Source organism: Patella vulgata, chromosome 3 (genome assembly GCF_932274485.2).
Source record: "Patella vulgata chromosome 3, xgPatVulg1.2, whole genome shotgun sequence".
In the NCBI taxonomy this organism is placed as follows: domain Eukaryota; kingdom Metazoa; phylum Mollusca; class Gastropoda; family Patellidae; genus Patella; species Patella vulgata.
Genome location: NC_065881.2, coordinates 8729782 through 8746044, shown reverse-complemented (window position 1 = coordinate 8746044; position 16263 = coordinate 8729782). Strand labels below are relative to the sequence as shown.

Sequence of the window (16263 nt, the reverse complement as noted above, 5' to 3'; positions counted from 1 at the left end):
GTAATCTCAACTCCTGGCTAATCCAAACCTGCTACACCGGAAGCAGCATGGCCGACAAGTGACTGGTTTTTATCTCTATCTTGCAAATAAAAACAATGTCACCCTTGTAGAAGAAACAAACTTGATCAAATAACATTTACAATGTCTTCTCAACTAGTAAGAGCGTCTAAAGCAGTAAAATTTCTAATCACAGAATTTCCACCGTGCTTAAAATTGCATAATGTAACGGTTTTGTCCATACGATGGCGGAAACCGAGATGGGTTCCAAAATCACAAAGTAAACTCTTTTATGTTCGGGAACCCACAGAGATATTACCCGAAGAATATGAACTGTTGAAACCAAAATACGACGCATACAGAACAGAAATGAAAGCATTGAGGTTAACAGTATTATCATACATTAAATAGATAAAGATAATTAAAGATATCAAAGCATACTGATGATAAATGCCAGTCAAGTCGTCCACAAGCAAAGTCGTCCACACGAAAAATCTGGTTAAGTCGTCTACACCCGTTGGTGGAGTCGTCCACACGACTTAGTATAATTTCTGGATATAGTAATACGTTAGTGGAGTCGTCCACACGACTTTCGGGACACATAATGTATTTTTAATTAGTATAGTTTTTCTGCGTGGTCACCCTTTCTCCCGGCAAAACTATAATTTCTGGATTTAGTAATCCACGAACGATCTGACGATACGCCTCCCGACTCATGGCCGTATTGCAAATGCGATGTTGCCAGCGATCACAACTATCGCATTGCAATGCCTCTTGTCGGGGACGCACGTCCTTGGAGCATACTACACAGAAACTAGCCATAGTAAATAATTAGAGCTTATGATATAAATCAGTAAGAACTAATGAAGGTAATGAATGTTAAATTTTACGGTCAATATAGACCCAACTTCTGATAAAGCCGTTTTACAATTATTATGACAGTGAGTTGCAGTTAGCTAATCTTCAATGGGCGGCGTGTTTAAACTTCAGACAAATCGTGGCTATAATCATAACACCAAATAATAATCAATACTTTATTACAAAAACATTGATAATACTAATCAAACAAACAAAAATGCTAAAATCATAATGCCAATTAACAAACAATACAATAAACTTTATTACAAAAACATTGTTAATACTAATCAAAAATGTTACAATCATAACATCAATTAAAAATGAATATACTTTATTAAAAAAACATTGTTAATACTAATCAATCAATCAAAAATGCTAAAACCATAACGCCAATTAACAAACAATACAAAATACAAGTATACTTCATTGCAAAAACATCGGTGAACAACAAACTAACAAAACAAACAATAACATCAGCGTTTTGAGTACGAGTAAATTGTGTACGAGTCTTATTCTTAGTTGTGGACGACATCACCAATAGTTGTGGACGACATCACAAATGCCTTGTGGACGACTCCACCAATGGGTGTGGACGACTTCACTGTGGACGACTTTGCTTGTGGACGACTTCACTGGCACCCCTGATGATACTCTGTCCTGCATTATGCTGATTGTGCTGAACGTATTTGTGCATGACTTATTTTATTGCCATTTGTATGAGTGACATATAGGGGAAAACGAGAGTACATACCTGTACTGTAGTCACAACTCTCCCTGTCTCTAGTAAAGGAAATGAAATGAAATGGGGTTTATCGTTCTACTTTTCTGTTCTGAACTGGGCTAATGAAGACAGGTATACGCCATACAGTGTGCTATGAGGGAAATTTTGCCCGAACAGCGGCACTACGGCCTACTCTTATATCGAATTCCAACTGTTAAGGGATCTTTTACGTGCACGCCAATGTGTACACAGGACCTCGGTTTTTCATCCCATCTGAACGACTAGACAGCTGTCAGGCCCTCCATTCTGCATCACTGACAAGGGAGAACCATGCCGGAAAATCTGGATGAACTTTCTCGGCCAATGCAGGGATCAAACACCCGACCTCCAGGCTAACGAGCCAGCGTCTTACCCACTTAGCCACCATTCAATCCCCCCCTCTAGTGAAGGATTCATATTTTATCCACTGATAAGATATTACAAGATACATAAAAAAAAACCTTTAGGGATGCATGTAAATACATCAGATCACAATGAAATGAGAAATACAGCTATATTGACATCAGTACTATTCGGAGCAGTCTCTAAATGAATGAAGTCCTGTGAATCTCAAAATTCTACTTGAAAAATAGAAACTATTAGCCTACCGACATCTGAGATTTTGTCAAAATCATTAGATGTTCCAAAGAAGTCAAAAATGTATAATTGATAACACTGAGGACAGTGGACCGTCACTGAAAGTTATGGCATTGGGCTAAAAAATTCTGAACTTCTCATATTTTTAAACCAATGCACAGACCAGTGTTTGATTTGTTATGTTTTTAGTCCATGTTTCATGATTAAAGAGTAGTGATTCATAGTTACATGAAGAATACATGTACTTTCAGATATTTTTTCCAACAAGCCAATAAAGCAGAACGGCAGCAAGAGATTGCTCGCACAGAAGGTATTGATGCGAAAAAAGATGAAGTTCAACATAGAAAAGCATTAGAAATAAACAGGCGTTGGAATGAAGAATGTGCCAGACTCAGGTAATGTTAAATTAATGGGTTTAACATTCTACTTTTCTGCATTAACAGGGCTGTTGGATGGCCGAATGGTTAGCACGTGCACACTGTATCATAAGGTCTGTCATTGAGTCAACTGGCGTGGTTTCGATTCCCCCGGTTGTACATGACAAGGAGTAGGGTCTCCTGTCCATCCTCTTTTTTTTCTCTGTGTCCTCCGGTTTCCTCCCACTGCTAAAGACCCTACATGCAAGCGAATTATTGAAATAAAATTGAACCATATGTTTCTCTCTCTCTCTGGATCGACAGGTCTGTTGAAGAAGGACATATATGTCATACAGTGTGCTACATGTATGAGGAAAATTTTGTCTAGACAGCAGTGCTAAAGTCTGCTCTTATTTCGAATTCTATCTGTCATGCCAATGTGTACACAGGACCTTGGTTTGCCATCCTATCCAAAAGACTAGACACAGTCCTTACATAGAGAATATTATTTTAATACTAGATAATACTAATAGATTACATATACCGGTAAATGATTTGCAGCCCATGGACATCTCCTTTTAAAAGCATATGCCAGACCCTCCACTGCAAGTGCAGAGCATATTTTTTTCCTCCATCGTTCTTCGACAAAAAAAAACAAACTAACATGGGAAGCATTGCCGCCGTTTTGGCCTCACCACTCTAAATCTAATACTATGCATGTATGCACCTAAATGAACAGAAATATTGTCTCAGAGCTTACAGTACATTTCTGTATTCATTTGAATTCTTTTATAGAGTTACTTCCTGTAAATCAGGGAAAATATTTACATGCGGTAATTAATGAGACCGATTTTTATTTTTTGAAATAAAAACAGGTCATGCAGGGTTAGTACTAAATGATAAGGCCAGCTCAATTTTCCATCATAGGTCACGAGATGTAAACAGGGCTAGCACTAATCTAAACCCTATCCCTAACCCTGGACCTAGCTCCAATGCTTACCCTAACCGTAACCCACAATCTCGCCAACAGTCACGTGCCCTAACCTTGTTTACATCTCGGCAACCTTGACAAAAATTGAGCTGGCCTTAACAAATAGATTTAGCCATAAAAAAAAGCTCTTTTTAAAGTGACGCAGTAGTATCGAAGAAGCAGAAATATTTTTTTATTTGGCCTTATTTAATTTTCAAATGTTGATATATTGAATTTCAGAGAGGAAAGACTCCAAAAAGAACGAGAGAAACGGGAAGAAATTGAATATCACAAACAGCTAAAGAAACAACAAGAAGATCAAAAAATAAAAACTGAAACCGAATCTTTTGTTGCACAGTCACTAGTAAGTTCTGGCTGAATATACAATATTCACAGTCTGATTAAAACACAGATCCTATTTCGTTTCATTTTTTATAGTTCAAACTTTCGTTTTATTTGTCTGTACTACACTAGGATCTAGAAGGGTTGTTATATAACTTGCGTTCTGGATTAGCCAATGAAATCATCTATTATTACGGCGACTTCTTGGCGTGAGATGCACAGAACTGTGGGTAAGCCACTAGAAAAGTCAACACTGATTGATTAATCAATGTCTGACGTCATAGGGTCAATAGCCGTACGTACAACCTCTGACGCGACCTTTTACTACGACCGATCAGATCTTCGTGTAGTGTAGGCCATCGGAAGTATAAAAAAATGAAACGAAATATAGATCTATATTTTAATCAGATTGCTTTGTGCAGTCATTATTAGGCCTAGGTATTGGCTGAATATACATTATTTTCATAAATAAACACACATTCTTGACGTTTTTATTGCTCAGTAATTAGTAAGTATTGGTTGCATATACAATATTAATTAATCAACACACATTCTTGATGCCTTTGTTACGCCGTCATTAGTAAGTGGGGGGTTGGATGGCCGAATGGTTAGCCTGTGTACGCTGTATCATAAGGTCTGTCATTGAGTCAACTGGCATTTGTCAGTGATGCAGAAAAGAGGGCCTGACAAGGACAGCTGTCTAGTCGTTCTGATGGTACATAAAACCGAGGTCCCGTGTACACATTGGTGTGCATGTAAAAGATCCCTCGACAGTTGGAATTCTATATTTGAGTAGGCCATAGTGCCGCTGTCTGGGCAAAATTTCCCTCATAGCACATTATATGGCGTATGCCCGTCTTCATTAGCCCAGTTCGGAGCAGAACAGTAGGACGTTAAACCCCATTTCATTTTCATTTCAGTGACCATGGATTATCTTTGAACTAGAATATTTTTTTTTATATGCATGGCCTAATGTAAGCTCTCATTTATGTTGGATATTGATATACTTCTTTGATGAAGAAAGAAATATAAATCTATTTACTATTTTTTATTTTTTTAGGAATCATCGGAAAAGTTTATTACAATGGAGAATTTAGATGAAGAGATTGAGAAATTATTGAACTCTAAAAGTGACTATAATATTGGATTCAGGAATAAAAATCAAAAACGATAACTGCTTGTGATAGAAGTGTAGTTATTGGTTGTCTTTCCTTAGCAGTGTGATCATGTGACATTATTGGAAATAAATATGTATTTAGTTTTCTTAAACTACAGAAACTAATTCTTCAAGTCTTTTAACTGTGTTAACTCCCCTTTTCTTGCAGGGACATGCGGTGGCTCAGTGGGTAAGGTGCATGCTCAGTAAATATAAGGTCAGGGGTTCGATAATGGTGTTGATGGAGAAAGTTCACAGGGTTTTCTGTGGTGTTTTGCCCTTGTCAAGGGTGCAGGAGACGGCCAGTCTGCCAAATAGCCCTGTCATTTAGCTATGGTTCAAGTGCCTGTTGTTTCCATAGCCATTATACGCTACAATGCACTTACACGTTTTAGCCTATCCCTTTGTGTGCTAACCCGGAGCCAAGATGAGTGAATATGGCACTGGTGCAGTCATACTAAACTTGTTAGCTCCACTTGAGAAAAGACACTAAACTAGTTGACTACATTTTAAGTCCTAATTCGACAATTTTAGTCGAAAACACTTAAGTATATTTCAAGAATCTTGAGAATAATATATTCCACTTTTATTTAATAAAATTAGAAAAGTTTAATTAGTCTTTATGTGTATAACAGATGTTAACTGGAGTAGGACCGCATAACAAAACGGTAATTATTGGATATGCGGCCATTTAGGGCAGAGATCTAGGGATGCTCGATTGTCAGTCCGAATTGACGGAATTGCAATCGAGTGACGCAGAATTCAGTCCTGGCACAGTTCTGTCCATCCCGACAACGGAAGTGGTGTGAGTAGAATCGTAATTAAACCTAATGAATATGTTTCAGTCCTGGCACAGTTCTGTCCATCCCGACAACGGAAGTGGTGTGAGTAGAATCGTGACGTAATTAAACCTAATGAATATGTTTCAGCTGTCATGGTTGGTTGAGATATTTTCTCATGCAGTAGGAGCATGCGTTCTAGCACAAATTCCCATTGTCACTCGAGGTATTGGGTTCAACCCGTTTGTTGGTTGAGAAAGTACAAACGGCCTGGAAAATGAAATGGTGTTTAACGTCCTACTGTTCTGCTTCCGCTGGGCTTATGAAGACAGGCATACGGCATACAGTGTGCTATGAGGGAGATTTTTCGCTTCGTTTTTTTTATACTTTCGATGGTCTCTACTATATGAAAATCTGACCGGTTGTAGTGGAGGGTTGCGTCAGGGGTCATACAAATGGCTTTTGAGTCTATGACATCAGACATCGATTAATCAATCAGCGTTGGCATTTCTAGTGGTTTACCCAGTTCCATACATCGCACGCCAAGAACTTCCCGTAACAGACCGTTTCATTGGCTAATCGGCTAATCCCTCACATCATCCAGAACACGGGTTATATAACAACTCTTTCAGATCCTAGTGTAGTAAAAACAAGTAAAATGCAATTTTAACGAAACGAAATAGGATCTGTGTTTTAATCAAAATGAAATTATCACACAACATATATAAATATTATAACATATATGTAGTGTAATAATTTTTGACTAGTCTAAACCAAATATGATCTGGGTTTTAATCAGATTGGTTGCAATCTGACACCTGTGAGGAACTGAGGTATATTGTCCATTCTACTAGGAAAACTCAAAACTCTTTAATAAATTAAAGATCCTTAACAATCATAATTGACATTATAATTTATTGTCACTATTTTTGTCATATACATTTTGACGGTATGATTCTTTGATGATATCTCTTGACTACATGACATTAATGTGTCTGATGAAATAATGTACATTTTTAAAATTTAACTAGTAGTCAAATTTTGAAAGAATACAATTTCTACCAGTTATAAAATTAATTCATTTGTATGAATTATTAAATTATTGTTTCATCATCTAAAACAATATCAAAATCCTCTACTGGATTTTTAATAAGATACATTATGTAAGATTTAGATAGAGGCTAGCCATTCTTTTTATAATAGTTTGAAAATAAATAATGTAAAATGAATAATTTGAAAATTTCAATCAAATTACTTTATTGCGAGCGAAGATATTAGCCTTGACAAGATGTGTGCAATAATTTCAACCACCATACTAGTTGTTCGGAGCTAAGCCGCACTTCTCCATTTTTATCTTAAATCAAAATATGGCTGAACTGTTCTCATTTATTTAATATCGGAGAAATCTGATGCCATCGAGAGTTGATTATGGTCTGGATAAGTTAATTAATGTCTAATAAATAATTTAGATAACATTTCAGGCCTAAAGAAAGACCTGCAATAGGCAGATTTATCTCTTACATAATGTATGTTTAAACTATAAAATGCATTATTATTATTTACAGATTTCATATTCCACTTTTCGGAATAAAATCTTTTCACATACAAATACAGTCTGATCAAACTACCATACAAATCTGTTTTCTTATCTTTGCTTCATAATTGCTGGGTTTTTTTCTTCGCTAGTTTCTATTAACAAATATAAAGCACTATTTTCATACAACACTTTTTTTCTTTTATCAATCAGGTCCCCGGAGTTCACAAAGCATTCTCAGACTAACACAAGGTACAATTTTATGGATACACAATTACTGAATTTAATATTAAGAGATGTTTAAGGGAGGATACTCTCGTCTTTATCAAGCAAATGATATTAAACTCTGTAATTGTGTATCCATAAAATTGTACCGTGTGTTAATATGTTCAATTACTAAATGCCAATCAAAGAAGACATTCTCAGACTGTTTATGAGAAAAATCTTTGCACATACTTTCTTATTGATGTATTTGATACATTAAAACAACAAATGTTTTATAAAGGACTATATATCAGGACTATTTTTTAGTTAAAAAAAGGCTTAGAATTTTGAGTAAATTTTTAACTTCAGTCTGAGAATGCTTTGTGAACTCGGGGGCCAGGCTTTCAACTATAAAATATTACATAGGATCTGCGTTTTAATCAAGACTGATACAATTTCTCTAATAATTTATTCTAGGCCATATAAAAAAATATTCTGGTTGCCATGCTTTAATATTTCTCAGGTGTTACACACACCTAATAAATGTTATTGGCAATCATAAATGGCACCAGACAATCTAACCTTGTCTCCATCTCTCTGCTTAAATGTGATGTTTGTAATAAATCATTTAGTAACACAATTGTTTAAAAAAAAAAACCCTCTAAAGTTGACTCTGGTTAAATATGATGTTTGTGATAAGTCATTTAGTAACACAAATATTTAACAAAACAAAAATAAAAACCTCCCTTCTGCATCAATTTTTTTTTTGACGATTGCCTGAGAGCCATAATATTTTTCTTATTTTTTTTAATTAATACATATTTTATTCACTATAAATGAATGGGAGATTGGGGAACAGGTAAAATGTCTATGTCAGACCCCTATCATTCTTCTTATATGGCCCTACATACAGTTTAGCATGTAAACATGCATTAATGAAATAAATCGTCCCTCATAAAACAATAATATAGAATTAGAAGGCTTTAAAGTTTATTTTCAATCTTGGCTTTTTCTAATCATCAGACTGCTTCTTTTTCTTCTTCTTTTTGGGTTTTTTAGATGGTGTTTCTTCCTCAAGGTCAGCTGTGGTATCCATAGCAACACTAGTCTCCATCTCTTCTTCATCATCAGCCTTCTTCTTCTTTTTCTTCTTCTTCTTTTTAGTTGGTTCTTCCTCTTCCACGGTTGTTTCCATTGTTGTATTCAGGGTCGTTTCCATGGCAGCTTCACTTCTCCTTCTCTTTCGTTCTTTCTTAGCAAGTTTCTTTTGAACAATAACAGCCTATCAACAAATATTAAACATTATGACACTAAATACACAAATGAAATGAGAGAAAGAGAGAAATGGGGTTTAACGTACGCTCGACACAAACTAGGTCATTTCGGGACTAACATATGGTTTAATTTTATTTACATAATTCGCTTGCGCGTAGGGGTCTTTAGCAGTGGGAGGAAACCGGAGGCCCCGGAGAAAACCCACGAGGTTGGACAGGCGACCCTACTCTTTGCCACGTACAACCGGGGATTCGAAACCACGCCAGTCGACTCAATGACAGGCCTCATGATACAGCCCGCGCGTCCTAACCATTCGGCCATCCAACCCCCCAGCAGTGGGAGGAAACCGGTAGACCCAGAAAAAACCCACAAGGTTGGACAGGCGACCCTATTCCTTGTCACGTACAAGCAGGGAATCAAAACCATGTCATTTGACTCAATGACAGATCTTGTGATCTATTCCGCACTATCAGAGGATCTGTAGCATGTGCAGTCAGAGGATCCCTAGCATTTGATTTTTTGTCCTACGACAAGGTGCCTCTTGACAGACAAAATGGCCGCCGTTCGTTCTCAAATAGCGTAAAAATATGGTATATCAAGGTTAGTGACCCAGCGCCCCCCTCACCGTAACCACAAAGGATTTATAATACTTTTATTATTGCAGATCTTTGGCTCCAATTTTAAGTAGATTAGAATGGTTCGGCCATTTAATGATTTAATTCAAGAATGGATAAGTGAGGCTAAGACTTGAATGACCAGTACAGTGGTTACGATCAATGCACATATCATGTCAAAACTACAACCATTGATAACTTTGCTCAGAATAACGTAATTTGAATGAAATTTCCAAAATTCATTTTGCATTTTCTAGTTTTGAAATATTATAGCAAGAACGGACAGATCTTTATCTAAATCTTAAAAAATACCCCTTTAGCAAAAAAATTTCACAGAATTCTAATTTCAAAATGCAAATTTCTTATTGTATAAAACTGACCAACATTAAATAATGAATTACCTCATCTACAGCTACTTTCATAACATCAACATTTTTAGTTGGTACATCTCCGCTTTCATAGAATTTTAATCGATCTTCAACCTGTGTCTTTAAGTGTTCTCCAAAAACAGTTGTCGGATATTCTGCAAAAAGATAATATTGGTAAACAAAAATCTAGGTCATTTTGGGACTAACATATGGTTCAATTCTATTTCAGTAATTCGCTTGTGCATAGGAGTCTTTAGCAGTGGGAGGAAACTGGAGAGCCCGGAGAAAACCCACAAGGTTAGACAGGCGACCCTACTCCTTGTCACATACAACCGGGGATTCGAAACCACGCCAGTTGACTCAATGACAGGCCTTATGATACAGCACGCATGTGCTAACCATTCGACCATCCAACACCCCCCAGGGCTAATGAAATGAGGTTTAACATCCTACTTTCCTGCACTGACTTGGTGAATGAAGCAGGCTAATGCCATACCCTGTGGCTACAGTATACTATTATTTTGAATTCATGTCAAGGGTTTAACCTCAACTAAACACAAACTAGGTCATTTTGGGACTAACATATGGTTCAATTTTATTTCAATAATTCGCTTGCGCTTAGGGTCTTTAGCAGTGTTTTCCCCTTGACAGTGGTGCAGGAAGGAGGGCCTGACAAGAACAGCTGTCTAGTTGTTTGGATGGGATGTAAAACCGAGGTCATGTGTACACATTGGCATGCATGTAAAAGATCCCTTGACAGTTGGAATTCAATATAAGAGTTCCGCTGACCGGGCAAAATTTCCCTCATAGCACACTATACTTTGTACACCCGTATTATTATCCCAGTCGAAGCAGAACAGCAGGACGTTAAACGCCATTTCATTACGTTAATGAATAAAACTAACAGAAGACATTTGACTAACCTGCAAAGCAATCAATTCTTGATGCAATAGAACATTTATTAGCTAAATAACGTGAAATCCTTCCTTTATTCCTGGCTAGAGCTCGACCAATAAATGTGGAATGAAATATAAGACCATATTTGGGTGTATTTCCTTTTGTCTTTAAAGCCCTGAAATACAAATTCCACATTAAACAGATATTATTTTATTAAACCCTACGACAACGATGTCCCTGTAGCTTATCCACTTGTTTTTTTCAAGAAGATTAATATTTATAATTTAATTGAAAATATAACTGAATAGTAAACATTAACAACCATAAAATGATTGCGGCATATAAAACTGTTTCCGTAATAAGTAACATAACATAATTAACGATACTTAAAAGTTGAATATCTATCAAATATGTGAATTTAAAGCCAGAAGTATGGAAGACGAGAATCATTAGTGTAACCGCCAACCCTGAACAGACAGACAGACAGAGATGGGGTTGAAGTCCATTCAACACAAACTAGGTCAATTCAGGACTAACATATGGTTCAATAATTTGCTTGTGCGTAGGGGTCCTTCGCAGTGGGAGGACCCAGAGAAAACCCACGAGGTTGGACAGGCGACCCTACTCCTTGTCACATACAAGCGGGGAATCGAAACCACGCCAGTTGACCTTATGATACAGCGCGCATATGCTAACCATTCAGCCATCCAACCCCCCATTATTTTTAGAAGAATAACATTTCGTGGTTCTAACTTTAATATGGCCAGTTACCATGTAATTTGATTTCTACTGAATACAATATATACCTGAATAAAGCTTTTTCTGCTCCAAGAATCTGTACTGTAGAAGCTGGATATTTAGCTAAATTTGTCAAACTTCCAGAATGAGCTATGAGACGAGCACCAATCTAAAATAAAGTTTAAATTATTAATCAGTTTACACTTCAAAGACAATGGGCTACTCAGAAAACTAGAGGTTCAATATCAAATTAATTTTTTTTGAATTGTCAGTTATCCTCCCACAGTCTCATATAACAACTTGTGTTTTCCTTTTGCCTTCGACACTTGTTTCTTGAAACCTTCATTACGCATCTATCGTAGCAATGATCTCTGTGTTAAAATTATATTTGGAACGTGTTTAACCAGTTCTATCACATATGTGATAATGACTGACACCAATATTGTCCTTTAATAAAAAGCACAACGCAAAATCTGAGAATTTTTTTCTGCAAACACTGGGATCAAACCTGTGACCTAGGAAGCGAGTCAGCGCTTTATTAATTTAGCCACTGCGGCTCCAGAGAAATGATGCTAGCTATTACAACTAAGTAATATTATAAGTCATGGTTACCTGATCACCAATTAATGTAGCTAAGTTAGGAGCAACTTGCTGCATTTTAACCTGTAAATATTCGGTTAATTTCTTCCTGTATTCTGATAAACCAATAACACGAGTAGCAAACATCTCTATATTTAATAGATCTATCGGTGATATATCCATTCCTGTAACAACAATAGTTCTATTTATAATTCAACACTTGAATGAGAGAGAGAGAGAGAGAGAGAGAGAGTGAGGGTTTAGCGTCCATTCGACACAAACCAAGTCAATTTGGGACTAACATATGGTCTTTAGCAGTGGGAGGAAACTGGAGGACCCGGAGAAAACCCAAGAGGCTTGACAGGCGACCCTGCTCCTTGTCACGTACAACCGGGGAGTCAAAACCCACCAGTTGACTCAATGACATACCTTATGATACAGTGCACACGCTAACCATTCGGCCAACCAACCCCACTAACTATATATGACAGCTTGACTATTCCCTTTCCCTCCCCAACAAAGAACTATATATAATTTTTGTACCCATGGATGATTTGGCTGCATCAAAAATAGCTTGAGTAACAGAACTGTCCATCGTAATTTCTTCAATTTCGTCTTCCATTTCTTGTGTCATTTCTTTTCTATTTCGGATAAGTTTAGCAAGTTTGGCATATTTGAAATGATCTGAAACAATTCTGGCCAATTCTGGGAAATGATAGGAATACCACTCTCTAAAACAAAATATAAAATTATACTCTATACATATCAAATCAAGGACAACATTTGGAAAACTTTACGATTTAAAACAGAAATGAAATGAAATGGGGTTTAACGTCCTACTGTTCTGCTCTGAACTGGGCTGAAATTTTGCCCGGACAGCGGCACTACGGCCTACTCTTATATCGAATTCCAACTGTCAAGGGACCTTTTACGTGCACGCCAATGTGTACACGGGACCTTGGTATTTCATCCCATCCGAACGACTAGACAGTTGTCCTTGTCAGGCCCCCCGTCCTGCATCACTGACAAGGGGGAACCACGCCGGAAAATCTGGATGAACTTTCTCGGCCAATGCAGGAATCAAACACCCGACCTCCAGACTAGCGAGCCAGCATCCTACCCACTTAGCCATCGTGATCCCTGATTTAAAACATATCATGCAATGTGTCAATTTAGTTCTCGTAAATTTAAATATCAAGGTAATTTTTGCCTACATTTATATCAAAATAATTGACATGAGTGTTGGAGAGTTTAACACCCACACTACTCATTTCGGATTAACATAAGATACAATTTTATTTCAATAATTTGCATGCATATAGGGGTCTTTAGCCATGGATTTTGTCCTGCACCACTGACTAGGAGAAACCACACTAAAAATCATTGGAAACTTTTTTTGGTCAACATTAGGTTCGAACCCTGACTGCCTGGTTTGTGAGCCAGCAGCTTTCTTACTGAGTCACCCTGGTTCCAGCTAATGCCCTTTCAGATGGTGTACATGCCCAGAGTTCACAAAGCATTATCAGGCTTAAGTTACTTATCTGAGAGAGAGAGAGAGAGATTAATGTCCACTTCACACAAACTAGGTCATTTTGGGACTAACATATGGTTCAATTTTATTTCAATAATTCGCTTGCACGTAGATGGTTTGTGTTTCTGGATCAAAGATATTTCTCATAAACAGTGATTGAAAGTCGAGTAAATTCTTAACTCAAATCTGAGAATGTTTTGTGAAGATCGGGACCAGGATGATTTATTTGTATCTAGTTATATTCGTACCTGATTCTCATGGAGAAAGTGTTGACATCTTTATCTAACTGATCCAATAAACTGATACTCTGTATGATCATATTATCTACTCGATTTACGTTAAACTTGACTTTAGCACGAGAATAACTGTGTCCTAATCCAAGCTGGGCTTTACCAGCTGATTTCTCTGTTAATCCTTTTACCAATTTTGCAAAATGGACTCTTATGCCTGAAATTCAAATAAATCAACAAATCTAATATCAAGTTTGCTCAAAAATGGCTGATCTCACGTCAAGAGTTGTATCGAGATTATGATTCTCCACTGCAGAATTCTAAACTTCAGGTACTCTCAATGGATGTTGAACAACTTGCTTTATTAACAACTTGTTAATAAAGATGGGCATAATATCGGGAGTATCTTGGGTCAATTTGCTTTCGTAAAATATATGGGCATCCAAATTATTTTTTGCCCAAATTCTATGCTGACTAAAGTCAAGAATAGAGATGTCTATTCTTTATTTATTACCAAAATTTGCTTTTATAAGAAATGACAGCAACAGGGTTCAAGTCTGCCTCAAATCTCATTTAAACACACAATACTATGCCTTAAATCGTTTGCGATTTTGCAACCCAAAGTGCTCCATCGACCTGCGGCCTCCGGTCCCCCACTCAAGCAGCTAGGACTTAATAATTTGGGATCAAAACCTCTCAAAATTTTCGATATACCCTCCTGAATACGCCATGTGCCATGGGAGAATTTTCACTTTTATCTTCCTCTGACCACACGGGTGGTGAATATGGATATGATTCATAAGTGAAATAGCCTCTAGGGCCTCTCTTTAACTAAACCTAGCACTGGAATGAAGGGTGAAGGACAAACTAACCTCTTATTATTTCTTGTACAACTCCTACATGTTGACATTTAATACCAAGTTCTTCAGAAGAAGCAGCACCTATTCTAGGATCACCAACACCTAGCAATACCTTCTCCTTCTTAGTAGATTTAGGTACATTGGTTTCTAAAAACACTCGTAAATCATCGTGAAGTATTCCTGAATAAACAAATTATACATTTACAATATTAACGGGGTATAATGGGAGATGAGATAGAGAGAGAGAGATGGAATTTGACGTCCAATCGGGACTAACATATGGTTCAATTTTGTGTCAATAATTCGCTTGCGAGTAAAGGTCTTTAGCGGTGGGAGGAAACTAGAGGGCCCGGAGACCCCCCCCCCCCCCCCCCCCCGAGGTTGGACAGACGACCCTACTCCTTGTCACGTACAACTGGGGAATCGAAACCACGCCAGTTGACTCAATGACAGACCTTATGACAGTGCACACACGCTAACCATTCGGACAAGATATGGGTCATTTAGGGTTTACTCACCTTCCGATACGCTATTCATATTATCTAAAGCATTAGTACCACTTTTAAATGGTGAAAAGGCAATCAGTTTAACAACAGAGTTAAATTTACTGACATCAGTAACACTGGCTTCCACCTGTGGTTGTAACATTGCCACTTCTTCAAACTCTTTGACTCGGAATAATCCATAACCAGAGGCATGTTCATACAGAACATATAAACTCGCAGCCTGGGAAATAAAATAAAATGTTTAGGTTATGAGATATAAAAAACACAAAATATTGTTGCTACCACAGTATGTTCATCTGACATTACATGCCACTCAACATAAACTAGGTTATTTTGGGACTAACATATGGTTCAAACTTATTTCAATAATTTGCTGGCACGTAGGGGTCTTTAGCAGTGGGAAGAAACCGAAGGAATCAGAGAAAACCCATGCGGTTGGACAGGCGACCCTACTCCTTGTCATGTACAACCGGGGAATCAAAACCATGCTACTTGACTCACTGACAGACCTTATAACCTTAAAGTGCATGATTGATCCATTCGGCCACCCAACTCCGTTTGCAGCCCAGGAAATAAAGTATAACCTAAGTTATGATACAAAATTGATAGGCCTACAGGGCTGCAGTACAAAAAAACACAAAATATTGTGGCTATATAAAGAGGTGTTATTCATCACTGACATTAAATAATGTACGGGTAACTTGTCAATTGTTAAAAATACAAGGAATTCCACAATTATATTTGATGTACATTGGGGTTTCTGAAGCCTTTCATCTTTAAGTTTAACGCGGGGACTTGGTTGGGAGTCTGAGGTCAGTGAGTAGTAGAATGAGAAAATGAACACACACACAGGCACTGGTATATTTCGTTGTGCTTTTGGTTAAAATAGAATTAATTTAAGCAGAGTTTGAAACATTTTGTTCCATAACGGTGTTATGTTTAATTTGCATACATATTCAACAAACTCTATTAACTTAAAACACCCGTTATATCATCAAAAGTTAATGTTTTCGTAAAAATACAAAACCACGTGTACCAACCATGTTTAATTCTTCACAATACTGTTTATGTACAACTCATCTGATTGGTGTGAATTATAAAATGAACCAATC

The 16263-nt window shown here is 37.1% G+C and overlaps 2 protein-coding genes across 2 annotated transcripts; one reads left to right on the top strand and one right to left on the bottom strand.

Moving 5' to 3' along the window:
- Window positions 1-42: 42 nt before the first annotated feature.
- On the top strand, window positions 43-5158 carry LOC126815957 (probable 28S ribosomal protein S26, mitochondrial). The gene is made up of 4 exons (XM_050542081.2): window positions 43-380; window positions 2464-2607; window positions 3779-3902; window positions 4941-5158. The coding sequence occupies exons 1-4, from the start codon at window positions 142-144 to the stop codon at window positions 5052-5054; spliced, it is 621 nt and encodes a 206-aa protein (XP_050398038.1). The 5' UTR covers window positions 43-141; the 3' UTR covers window positions 5055-5158.
- Window positions 5159-6716: 1558 nt separating this feature from the next.
- LOC126815892 (nucleolar protein 56) lies at window positions 6717-16236 on the bottom strand. Its single transcript, XM_050541930.2, has 10 exons — window positions 16192-16236; window positions 15164-15371; window positions 14658-14825; window positions 13804-14002; window positions 12568-12755; window positions 12058-12209; window positions 11514-11614; window positions 10734-10882; window positions 9844-9965; window positions 6717-8835 (listed from the first exon to the last, which is right to left on the bottom strand). The coding sequence occupies exons 1-10, from the start codon at window positions 16192-16194 to the stop codon at window positions 8566-8568; spliced, it is 1560 nt and encodes a 519-aa protein (XP_050397887.1). The 5' UTR covers window positions 16195-16236; the 3' UTR covers window positions 6717-8565.
- Window positions 16237-16263: the final 27 nt, after the last annotated feature.

What these genes read in the sequence shown, in the direction of transcription:
- LOC126815957 (XM_050542081.2), top strand. Translation starts at nt 142, where the DNA reads ATGTCTTCTCAACTAGTAAGAGCGTCTAAAGCAGTAAAATTTCTAATC. An exon ending in ACAGAAATGAAAGCATTGAG is followed by an intron (nt 381 to 2,463) that starts GTTAACAGTATT and finishes ATGTACTTTCAG; the next exon opens with ATATTTTTTCCAACAAGCCA. An exon ending in GAAGAATGTGCCAGACTCAG is followed by an intron (nt 2,608 to 3,778) that starts GTAATGTTAAAT and finishes ATTGAATTTCAG; the next exon opens with AGAGGAAAGACTCCAAAAAG.
- LOC126815892 (XM_050541930.2), bottom strand. An exon ending in ACTTTCTCCATGAGAATCAG is followed by an intron (nt 12,756 to 13,803) that starts GTACGAATATAA and finishes ATTTTGTTTTAG; the next exon opens with AGAGTGGTATTCCTATCATT. An exon ending in TGCAGCCAAATCATCCATGG is followed by an intron (nt 12,210 to 12,567) that starts GTACAAAAATTA and finishes TTGTTGTTACAG; the next exon opens with GAATGGATATATCACCGATA.